At 44.7% G+C, this 12,316-nt stretch overlaps 1 protein-coding gene across 1 annotated transcript in view; it reads right to left on the bottom strand.

Annotated features, from left to right (window-relative positions):
* Positions 1-597: 597 nt before the first annotated feature.
* LOC108499377 (fibronectin type-III domain-containing protein 3a-like) overlaps positions 598-12,316 on the bottom strand; it is a 40,778-nt gene continuing 29,059 nt past the window's right edge. The window contains exons 8-24 of the mRNA XM_017819130.1: positions 11,852-12,059; positions 10,968-11,021; positions 10,150-10,271; positions 9,892-10,066; positions 9,589-9,675; positions 9,144-9,282; positions 8,586-8,654; positions 8,151-8,269; positions 7,943-8,048; positions 7,248-7,423; positions 6,596-6,709; positions 5,916-6,065; positions 5,298-5,578; positions 4,575-4,787; positions 3,835-4,001; positions 3,033-3,154; positions 598-2,488 (exon numbers count right to left, since the gene is read on the bottom strand). Coding sequence (XP_017674619.1) covers positions 2,171-2,488; positions 3,033-3,154; positions 3,835-4,001; positions 4,575-4,787; positions 5,298-5,578; positions 5,916-6,065; positions 6,596-6,709; positions 7,248-7,423; positions 7,943-8,048; positions 8,151-8,269; positions 8,586-8,654; positions 9,144-9,282; positions 9,589-9,675; positions 9,892-10,066; positions 10,150-10,271; positions 10,968-11,021; positions 11,852-12,059 — 2,620 coding nt within the window. The 3' untranslated portion in view covers positions 598-2,170. The remainder of the gene's footprint in view (positions 2,489-3,032; positions 3,155-3,834; positions 4,002-4,574; positions 4,788-5,297; positions 5,579-5,915; positions 6,066-6,595; positions 6,710-7,247; positions 7,424-7,942; positions 8,049-8,150; positions 8,270-8,585; positions 8,655-9,143; positions 9,283-9,588; positions 9,676-9,891; positions 10,067-10,149; positions 10,272-10,967; positions 11,022-11,851; positions 12,060-12,316) is intronic.

Raw genomic sequence — 12,316 nt, 5'->3', positions numbered from 1 at the left:
TGTATTAAATATATTATCTATTTGATAGTTACAATTTAGTAATACAATGCATGGCAGCTTTAACATACGTTTGAGATACCTCAAAAATGACAATACAAGAAAACTGAAGATACCTAAAAACATTAATGCCACGAGGGTACATCCTTCTGGAATGGACAACAGCTGATGGAAAAATCCGTATTGCAGTATAAATCCCAGTTGTTTCTGGAATTATGAGTATTCTGTGGCAATTACAAAAGGATTTTGTTTTTAGCAGTCATGACTTGTTAGTATTTACTCTGCGCTCCTAATTTCTCTTTTAAATGATCAGGAGTATTTTTGCCAAATAACCCTCCACGAGTTGGTTCAAGGAGTTAAGAAATAACCCTTTGGCAACAGAGATTTCTGAAGGCAGTTTATCTGTTTTTTTTTATCAGTTTATCTGCTAAAGGGAGGCTATGAGGAAAATAAAGACAGATTGTAAACTCTTCTGCAAACTAAAGACTAATATCTGTATAAAACTCTTTTCGACACTGGAGGGAGAGATTTCTATGATATAATAAATGATTAACTTAAAGTTCTGCTACAAGTAGAACAATACATTCAAACATACATTTTTTTTTCCAGGACTTTTAATCAAAATAAATAGAGTACAAAATGAAGAGTACGTTTTGAAAAGATTAATTTCAGATTGCACCATAAATCTACTGTGAAGAGGATTAAGCATTACTAGGCCATAATTTAGGTTTTCCACATCTGAAATACAACACAATGCCTCAAACTAACACGACTTTATTCCTCAACTGCCGTAGGAGAAAGACCCTCAAGGTGGTGAGTTCATGACTGGAAACACGGCGCCTGTAGCTCTGTCACATCCACCCTCCCACGTACAAGTGCATCGCTCTGATGTACAAAGTGGAGCCACAGACTTTGCAAAACACCCTAAATCCACCTTTCTGTGGCATATTCCAAACGCTGTTGGCAAGACCCATCCTGAAACATCGGGAATTTGTGAGTTCCAGCTTTCAAAACCTTTACCCAACGGAGCCAGGAGCTGTGAGGCTCCTCCTCAGGGATTCACAAGCAGATGGAACACAACAGTCAAATGTAGTGCACAGTGTCCACAAAAATATCCCCCAGCCAACCAGGACGAGTTTCAGACAAGTTCATAGCAGGCTGAACATTCCCAACAGGAAAACCATGGAATGTGAAGCTGCTACCACTGGGATAGCAAGTTGTTTAAAACATCGTATAAATGTTATCTAAAAAGAGCTCTCTCACGTACAATTTGATCGTTGGGGTTAAGTTAGAAGGGCACCCAAAAGCAGGCTGAACTTTTTATTTTTCAGGTTAATAATAGTACAAAAATTGCTCAGTTTGAGCCAAATAGTGTAACATTTATCATAAATGCACTCTTTCTCCTTGAAGACAACAACACCTGTGCTGTTCTGAGCACGCTGCACAGGGAATTACTTTTCTCTCAGGCACTGAGAGTGAAATGTGGATTGGGCCAAAGCTGCTCAGGACAGCAGGAACGTTCCGGTCACAACAGGGGCCTTTCCTCCGTGTCCTGCTCACGCTCCAGCTGGCATTGATTTGGATTAAAACTCTAAAAAACTGGCACCCTCTACTCCAACACTTGAAATGATTATTACTGAACCCCAAATATTAAAATAACTGTAAAGTAGTAATATCACTAAGTCAATATTCTGCTTTCCTTCTACAGTCTAGTAAATGTGGTATGCTCTAGTAGGCTCTGCAGTTCTGCTCTAAGCTCAAGCACTTGTGCTGCTGGATTTCATGGATATCAACTACAACAAAACCTGATGGAACAGCGATCGCCTCCCGCTGCTCTGGTGGTGCTGGCAAAGGACTGTTCTAGCAATGCCTTCCCTCTCCGAGTGGCTGGAATCGGGAGAGAGGAGGAGGGTGCACACCCCCAGCGTGCACTGTAAGGCAGTTTAGTGCTGTTCTCTGACAGCTCACCCTGATTGCAGAGGACCCAGAATCACCCTTTCTACAAGAAACGTGCGCTCAGCATTTGGAAAGGATCTGCCAACCCAGCCTCAGTGGCAGCCAGCAGCAGGGCGGGAACGCACGGGGCCATTCCCAGCTAGGATTTTCATTAGGACTAACCATAAATACCCGAAAGAGCTTCTGTACAAAGGGCTGAGCAGGGCCGGGCCCAGCCCTACTTGATGACGAAGTACTGGATGACGACGGCGAAGAGGATGGCGACGACGGCGAAGCCGCAGAGCAGCACGATGGCGATGAGCCGCTCCTCGCGCAGCCGCTTCCCGCTCTGCGCCAGCTCCGGCCCGGCGGCGGGGCAGGGGGGGCCCTGCTCCTGCCGCTGCGCCGAGAACACCGTGCTGGGGCTGTAGGGGCCCAGCAGCTCCGGGGGGCCCGCGGGGTCCTGGCTCTGCCGCCCGGCGCAGACCCGCACTCGGTACTCACAGTTCGACTGCACCCCCGGCAGCCGGAACGACGTCTCGGGGCCCTTGTACACCTGGGGGGGACACGGGACAATCACACGGGAGCCACCCCACACACTGCACTGGGACCTCCTGCTCCTCCTCACAGGGGTGTGCAGCGCCGGGCACCTCCTGGAGTCACAGCATCACAGAATGTGCTGGGTTGGAAGGGACCCACAAGGACCATCCAGTCCAATGCTCAGCCCTGCACAGGCCCATCCCCAGGAGTCACATCATGAGCACATCCAGAGGATCAGCCAAACCCTCCTGGAGCTCTGGCAGCCTTGGGGATGTGCCCACTGCCCTGGGGAGCCTGGGCAGTGCTCAACCAGCCTCTGGGGGAAGAACCTTTCCCTGAGATCCAACCTGACCCTGCCCTGGCACAGCTCCAGCCATTCCCTGGGGTCCTGTCCCTGGTCCCCCCAGAGCAGAGCTCAGTCCTGCCCCTCCTCTGCCCCTCACAAGGAAGTTGTAACTGCCATAAGGAACACCTTCCACTAGAAATAGCCACATCTTTTTGTTTGTAATAATTTTTCCAAGTAAAAACCCCTCAAGTTCCTGATGTTGCACAGAAGGTACCTGATCAAACTCTCTGCCAGCAGCAAGCTGAAGGATGTAAACAATGGAATCTCCTTTCATTGGCTGGAGAGGCTCCCATGTGATTTCATAAGTGTTTTCTTCCAGCTGATTCGCTTTGGGTGCTGCGGGAAAATAAAGGGATTTGTTGGTGTTTTCAGAGAAAAAGAACAATGGTTTCTATAAATGTAGAACCATTATCCTTTGAGGTAATTCATTCCAATAATTTTAAGGATTTAAGATTTGTAGTTTTTCTTCTATTTCATGACATAAGCTTAAAAAATGATCACTGAGTTACACTTGTCTGTCTTTTAGAGCTGACAGATGCCTAATGCTTGTAGGGAGGAGCAGCACTTTCAAAACACTACAGAAACCAGCATTTCTGTCCATGCCCAGAGGTGAAATTACATGTTATAAACATGGTTCAGTCAATTAATTTTCCTGCAGGCCCTCAGCACTCTGATCTTCAGAATGACTTTACCAAGAACCTTTGAGGTTCAAGTAAGAAAGCGAAGACCAGAGGAATTATTTGTGCTCTCATTTGCTACATGCTCTTGTAACTTACACCAAATGATGGGTAACCCTGAAAAATGTCTTTCCAATTGAAAAAAGGTTGGAATGCTTAGTTCAGGGGCGGAAGAGCTGCAGTGCAGGAGCCCTTCTCATACCCAACAAAGCCCCTCACAACCTGTTCCCATTCTCTGTCCCTCAAGGCCCTGGAAAGACTCTGGGCTGGGCAGTGTCAGGCTGTAGGAATCTTGCACAGAAGTGGCTTGCAGAGGTTCCTGGGGCAGGGTCAGCTCACCTTTAAGAGATGCAGGTGGAGATTTAGTCGTAGTGAAAGCGTAAACTTGGGAAAACCCTCCCTCTCCAGCGTCGTTGTAGGCCTGGATCCGGAAATAGTACGTAGTGGATTCACTGAGCCTCTGTACCTTGTAGGTGTGACAGGGACCATTATAAACTGTAACAAACCTGGAAACACAGAGAACACACACAGTTCAGTTACTCAGCAATCACAAACGTCTAGCTCAGTATCAGAAGTGGAACAATTGTTTTAACTTAAGGACAAGGAGGTGACACCACACTCTGGGTGTCCCAGGTTTCTCCCCATGTGCACACTGGCCATCCCACTGAGGCTGCAGGACCCAACTCCTGCTCCGAATCAAGAGAAGAACCCTTGAACGTACCAAATAAATTGAAATTTCAAGTTAAAGAACAGCTGGCCACTCTGTGTTTCTTTTATGCAAACTGCACTTCGTTTTAGAATTTCCAAAAAATAAAACCCCTGCCAACACAGGATAATGGCAAGATGTTTATTATTCAAATAGTAAATAGTATTTACTGTTAAAAAAACAAATAGAAGAGCAAGGTATTGCAGAAGTGCAAGTTTTTTGACAGCATTTCTGGTTGAAAGATGGGATGCAAAGCTGCAAACTAAGGGGAAAACTCTGGGATGCCCAAGTGACTCACTAGTGCAAGTAGAAGGGAAAATACCTAAAATACCTTAAAAGCTTGACATGAAGTAGTAAATCAACAAGAACTTACCTGCCAAACCTGTCCTCCATCTGCAAGTTGAACTGTGTAGGGTTGGTAATTAAAGCTCTGCTGGGCCCTTCTCCCCATTTGAGTTTAAGGCTCTGGTAGCTGAAGACCACACATTCCAGATGAGGAGGGTCAGGAGGTAGTGGTTTGGTTTTGGCTTTCATGGAATGACTGAAAGGACCGACTCCAAGGCTGTTTATGGCCTGTATTCTGATTCTGGGAATGGGAGAGAGCAGCTATGTGGTCAGGAAAAATGCTGGGTAATAAAGCAAGAGTTAAAAGGTACAGAATATAACTGCATACAATAAAGCAATTAAAATGCAGTCAGAAATTAAAACTGCAGACCCCTGATCTGAACTCAGCTTTAACCAAGACTGAACACGTGACACAGGAACACTTATTGACCTGTCCATCCCTCCTCCTTTGGCCACACACCTGATTATCCCTTTATATGCTTCACAATGAAAAATTCTAATCCCAGAAATCTCAGAACTAGGCCTTGGCTTTGAGACAGAATGTGAATTGAACACCACGATCTAACTCCTGCCAATATCATGCTTTGAGTCTGGATAGGACAATTTTGGGGTGATTTTCTGGGGCTGCAGGGTGAATTAGGCAAATAGTCCGTCAGCTGAATGAAAAACTGCTCTAAACATTTACACCACTACCCTCAAAGCTATTCTTTTAAATCCTACCAGTGTGCTTTCAAAATAAACCAGTTATTACCTGTACAGAGTGTCAGGCAGCAGATTCTCCAGGACATGAGTCGTGTTCCTCCCCACAGTGACCAGCTGCTTTTCCCCATACTCTATGTTGTACCCTGTGATCTCAGCCCCGTGGCAGCAGGGCTCTTCCCACTGGATTGCAAGGCACGTGGAGAAGGGAGCAGAGATCTCCATCTGCTCCTCCTCCAGGAGGTGCAGCACGGCCACGGCTGCGGGCACCGACGGCGGGGTGGTCACCACGCTGGTCTCCCCAAAGAGCCCCACTCCAGCCACGTTCACAGCCTGAAAAAACACACCAGGGACAGTTCACCAAAGCTCTTTTCTACCCAGGCAGTCACATCTATCACACCTTTCCATGTGTTCTTAAAGCAGCATGGAAGAGAATGGAAAATCTCCTGAATAAAATGGAAACACAGCAAAGTGTCTGGATTTCATGGCACACTGGGTCTGACCTCTCTTCTAGATACAGGGAATTAGGAGGGACTGGGGGAGAAGGGGAACTGTTTTTCCCAGTTACCTCCTAGGTGACAGCACATGACTTTATTCCTCTCTAGCTGGTTTTTCTCCAAACTGCAAGAGCTCGACGATGTGCTCAGTGACAGCAAAAGGCTTTTCCTACCTGTACCCTGCAGTAATAGGTGGTTGCAGGTGTGAGCCCTTTGACTTCATAGCTCTGGCAAGGGCCAGTGTAGATGATGTGCATGGATCCTTCCACCTGGCCCCAGTCCAGCCTGTATTCCATGATTTCTGCACCGTTGCACGCCGGGCTCTGTGGGGTTAGAGGAGAAATTCAGTTCAGCTGTTGCACTTACACATTCACCACACAGATGGGATCTACTGCTACACTGAGCAGAGACACAGAACTGTTAAGGTTGGAAAACACCTCCAAGACCACCAAGTCCAACCTCTGGAAGCACTGGGATTGAAACCTGAGGTCTCTTCCCAGGGATTTTAAGTTCAGCTTGTTAAAAGATGACATGTGGCTGTAACACCACCACAGTTCAGACCACAGTTTTCATTCACTCACAGTCTCTCACCAATTAGATGAACTAATCTATTACATATTAGTTACCATAACATGAGGAGGATTAAATGTCACCCAATTTGTCCAGTTAAGACTGAAATTAGTAACTCAAACCGAGTTTACAAACCCAACATAAACATCTATAAAGAACTGGGCTTAAAATATTCCAGCTCTACATATGTTATTTCTCCCATTTCTGTGTACCACACACACGTCACTACAACTCTAAAAGCCAAACACCAATCTGGGGGTTACTGAGAGCCATCAACACCTACCTCCCAGGAAACCACAGCACAGGTTGCACTCTTACAGGTTATCAGGGGTTTGCAGCACTGCTCGGGGGGGCCCGGAGCAGTGGAGAGCTCTGCCTTGTCAGAGTAGGGGCCAAACTGCAGGGAAACACAACTGCATGAACACAGCAACAGCACCAGAGCAGGAACTGATGTGCAAGTGAAGAAAACAAACCACTTTTAACTTGACAGAGCAATAGATAGCAGAGCCCAGTGCTCAGTTCCACAGCACCACTGAAGATCCCTTGCAGGTAGTTTACTCTAAGCTGGTTCCATTCCCACAGGAATCTGAGATCCTCCCACTCCAGGGTTGTGTAACTCCTCCCTCCCCCAGCCAGTATCTGGCTTCCAGAAGCAGCTGGGGACTGTTTCACAAAGACTTTTATGCAACCAACATTTCTTCCACCCTTTTTTCCAACCTGGCATGGCTTGCACACACCCCTCTCCACACAATGCTGTTCCCACACCACCAGCTGCAGAGTGTGAGCTCACTGGAACACATCAAACAATTTCTTAAGGCATTATTAAGTGGTTTTTCACACAACACAAGCTACAAAATAGCCTCAGACTTCTCCAGCAGCACCATCATTGCACACTCTGGTGAAGAACAGATGAGATGTGGTCTGGCAGTGGTTACCCCGACTTTATTCCCTGCCCGGATCCAGAAGCAGTAGGTTCTCCCTGGAAGCAGGTTGGTCACTACATACTCAGTTGCTGGGCCCTGATACACAACCCTGTGTTCATCCTGTTCAGAGTTTGCCATCTCCAGAATATATTCTGTAATGTCAGAACCTCCATCTACGGCTGGGGGGCCTAGGAAACAAAAACAGATTGGTTTTTCCAGTATTAATTGCTAAATTCCAGAAGTCAGGGCAAGTTTTTATCACATATCTGAGCAGAAACACTTCACGGAGCTTGCTTTTCCCCCCAGATATCGATAGCTTAAGATGGCCCTCATCAGGCTTTTTCCCCAGGTATTTTCCCTGTTTTCTTCATAAAACAGTGTATCTTTGATTATCTCCTTTACTGAGGTAACAATAAGAAAAGAAGAGCTGATTTTTAAATTGCCAAACAGGAGTCAGTCATGGGCAGGCAGGAAGATTTCTCACTGGCAAATATTTATGTCTGCATAAGTCTCACTGTATCACTCAATCAGAGGCACTCTTCTTAAAAAAAACCACAAAAAAACCCCCCCAAAGCTAAAAACCACCTGAGGGCACAGCCTGCATCTCAATATTTCTATTTTTACTTTCTTCCCTAAGAAGTTCTACAGATTGTTGTTATTTGGACAGTTAAAATCAGAGAAGCATTTTGCTCAAACCCTGTGCTCACCCCACTGCAGAGGGATTTCCTTGGGCTTGGCTTTGCCTGCCAGGGCTGGAGCGGGACAGGGGCCGGGGGGAACCGCCGACGTCGTGACCGTCGTCACATCGGAGGCCTGGCAGGGGGACAGGTTAGTTTAGAGCAGGAACACAAAAACATTTCATAAAACATAACCAGAAATGGCTTCCAGATGCCCAGTTACTGTGATTTTGCTCACCTGGCTTTCCCCACCTTTACTGACACAAGACACTCGCAGTCTGTAGGAGGTGCCGGGCCTGAGGTGGTCACACACGTGCTCCCTCTGGGCCCCGCTGTACACCGTGTCCCACTTCCCTCCTGAGCAAAGAAATGAAACACTTTGCACTTCAAAACCTCTGCAAAATCCCACGTGAAAATTCTCTCACCCAATTATGACAGTCAAGCCACAGAATCGATTTTAAATGAGTGATTATTTTAAATGAGTGATTACACAGAGAACATGCACGACGTGTTACAACTGACTGCTCGAGCAACGAGGAAAGATTCGTTCAGGTTGGAAAAGATCTCCAAGATCAAGTCTAAGCCATGTGCCCAAGTTCCACATCTACATGTGATTTAAATACCTCCAGGGGTGGAGACTCAGTACACTCAGTACCCAAAGGTGATCCCTTACCAGCTGATGCTTCCGAGATTTCCAAAAAGTATTTAGAGATGTCTGATCCTCCGTTATCTTTGGGAGGTTCTGAAAGAAACCAACATCTTAAATCATGGGAGATTTTAAAACCAGCCATTATTTTGTTATCAGCTTGTTGAGAGAACATACTCACTGACTGCAGAATACATTCAAGTAGAAAACTCCAACAGAAACAGAAACCAGTGTTCTTAATTATTCACAACATGTTTTTCAGAGCAATTTTTTTTCCTATTATTAATCACGATTATGCCAGGAAGAGGAACTAGGAAAATAGTGCCAATTGCAGGTATCAGCTCTTACTTTTTAAGAGCACATGAGATTTCTCTAAAATGAATGAAGAAAACCATCACTTTTGTACTACAGTCCCCAAATAAACCATTTTTTGCTAATGCTGAGTATTTCTCCTGCAATAATAAATAATAATTTCTCCTGCAGGAACAAATAAATAGCCTGAGTTCTCCTCTGATTTGATCTGCACCCCCGAGGGACTGCACATACACAGTTCAGTGCAGCACTGGAATACCAAAAGGCACCTACCCCACACAACTTTCACACTGTGGGAGTGGATCTTGCCCTTTACAACTGGTTTACTGGGGGGTCCAGGTTTGTCAGGATTGGTGCTGTGTTCCACCACCTCACTGGGACTGCTTTTTCCTTCACTGTTGTAGGCAAAGAGCTGTTTCGGGAGTGAAAAGAATAACTTCTTTATTTAATGACAATAATACCTATTGACAACATAAAATGACAGTAATATACTGCTGATTTACAAAATTCCTCTATTAAAAAAGCAACCAAAATAAAGACAACAATTTAAGAGAAAAAAGAACTAGCTAGTGGAGAAAATCTGATTTGTTTTAGGATTTCGCCAAAACCTGTTCCAACAACAGATAATTTCCTGCTCTCAATACAAAGTGTCTGAGTTGCATGAAAATGCCAAACCCAGAAAAGCACAGTCATCATTAAATCAGAATAAAATACGAACCCTGAACCTATAGGATGTGCTCCTCCTAAGGTTTCTTAAAGTGCATGAGAGCTCATCTCCGTTGTACTGGGGCTGGAATCCATAACCCTGGGAAGGAGGGAAAACAAGGACAAACACAGTCACTCCTTTTTAAGACAGAACAAAAAACCAGAGCAGGTCCATCACGATTTTTTTAGCATGAACTTCATCTCTTTATGAATTACGTGAAAGACTTGGCAATTCAAAGGTAAAACAGAGTTAATTTTTTATTTCAGCACCACGGAGGATCAGGTATTTGACGTGTGCAACAACCTCAGCACTTACAGAACCTTCCTCTTCCATGTCCAAGGTGTAAGTGAGGGAATCATCTGAGGACACCCCAGGGGGTGGGATCCACCTCAGGGCCATCCAGGTCACTCCTGCTTCCAGCAGCAGCGGGGGGGCTGGGGCTGGGGGCACCATCCCGGCCGTGTAGTACGACACCGGCTCGCTGAACCCACTGGGGAGGGATTGTACACAACATCAACAACAGCACAGGGGGCTGAGGAGGAAATAAATGATATCACGTATTCGGGTTGTTACCTCATTCCAATATCATTTTTAGCAGCCAATCTCAGCGAGTATCTGGTGGAGGGAGAGAGTTTGGTGAGTTTGTACTGCTTCAGGTGCCCGTAGTAACACTCCTTGAAGGGGCCACTCTTCCCCTGAAAAAATGAGAACCAGAGTCACTTCTTGCACTGGGACTGCGTGAACTCCACCAAGGGTCTGTCTGATCCCTGCCAAGGTCACCCTCTTCACTCTAAATCTCCTAAATCACAGCATTCCACACTGGTTTGGGTTGGAAGGGACCTTAAAGCCCATCTCATTCCACCCCTTGCCATGGGCAGGGACACCTTCCACCACAAATGTCATTTCATCGTTTAATAATAATGAAAAACCTAAAGAATGCAAAATCTAATGTCATCATGGTCATACTGAATATGCTGATGGTCATTCTGAGCATTCCTGAGAATAAAACACATTTGGATTGAGGTATCTGTTTATTTTGAATAATGGAGATTTGACACAATAAACAACTGTAGTTGAAAACAAAACATATTTTTGACATTTTTTATCCCTTTGAATACATCTCAGTAAGAAGGCCAAAATCTGAGGGATATCTGTGACAGCTCCCAAAGATACAAATGCTCATCCATTTAAAGAGAGTACAGGAATTAATGATGCTCTGAAAGACAACTGAGGCAGTTTTACTCTGTCCCCTCACACTGATCATTTGTCCCTTTAAACTGCCTGGACAGTTGCACTCAAAATAGCTGCTGTACTTAAGCAAAGAGTATTTTTAAATATAATTGCTCTACAGATGTCATTATGATTTTTTTTGGTACTAGAAAAGGTCTTACCTCATCCCATTCTAAAAGAAAATTGGTTATTTTGGAACCATTGTCATTTGAGGACTGAAAATAAAGAAACAAAGAAAAAAGAGTTAAAATCAAATGGTTGTACTTTTATAAATATTTTTACACATTAAAACAACATTTTAACAATTGAATACAATACACTCCAACTGCCTTTTAAAACAAGGCTCTGGGCTGCTGTGCTACTTCTATTAATTCTGAGAGTTTGGAATATTAACTTATGTATAGTTCTTTTTTATGAATAAAGCAAGTTATATTCTTAGAGCTTGTTTCCTTGTGCCTTGCACTGTGTGCTCAACAACTGAGCAACATTAGTGTTCAGATGAACAACATTTGTGCTTGTTATGACAGATAAACTGGGAACTTCTTCATCTTCTAAGTACAGATTATACAAATAATTTAACTGAAGTCATTTAGCTGTAACCATTTTCAGTAGTCAGAAGAAGAAGAAAACACAGCTACCAACAAGTCTTCACAGATACTGTATATACTCAAAAGTCAGATTAAAAAAATGTAAATCCACAAAACCAGCCAAAGAAATTTAGTTTGAATGGGTCAGGATAACTATAGGAATATTAAGTTATATCTATTTATCATGTAGGAACCCAAGCAAAAACAGCTGCCAGTTGAGAACTTTCCTACAGAACACTTCATAAGAGACCTGCTACCAACTCTGCCACACTAAAGCTGCAGGCAAGAAACTCAGTAAACACCAAAAGAGGAAGAAAATAATAATTTCATTATCAGTCTTAACTGAGCAACTTAAGAGGCAACACCTAAAGTACACATTAAATTATTGACCAAGCTAATTTAAACATACTATACATGAATCCAACAGATCCCACTGCACACCCAGCTCTGCTTCTCACCTTCCACTGCAAACTCAGGCTGTTTTTGGTTCTGTTAATCAGCTTTGGGGCAGCAGGACAGTCTGGCTCACAGCTCTCTGTAGTGAAGCTCACCAACTCTGAAATGGATTCCTTGATGGAACTGCTGGTTGCTGAAACTCTGAACAAAGGAGAATTAATGATGTTGCTGTTGCATGAGCACCTGGAAATTCCAGGAGAGAGCTGTTGGCTTCAAAAATGCATTTAATCCTAAGCAGTGGCTGCAGGGGGTTTGCACACAGAGCAGAGATGGGATCACACCAGGATCACACCTGCTGATCCCAGACAGAGCAGGGATGGGATCACACAGGTCCCTGCTGATCCTGCACACAGAGCAGGGATGGGATCACACAGGTCCCTGCTGATCCTGCACAGAGCAGGGATGGGATCACACAGGTCCCTGCTGATCCTGCACACAGAGCAGGGATGGGATCACACTGGGATCAC

The sequence above is a fragment of the Lepidothrix coronata genome, unplaced genomic scaffold (assembly GCF_001604755.1).
Source record: "Lepidothrix coronata isolate B3197 unplaced genomic scaffold, Lepidothrix_coronata-1.0 Scaffold73, whole genome shotgun sequence".
NCBI lineage: Eukaryota > Metazoa > Chordata > Aves > Passeriformes > Pipridae > Lepidothrix > Lepidothrix coronata.
This window is presented reverse-complemented; position numbering and strand designations above follow the sequence as displayed.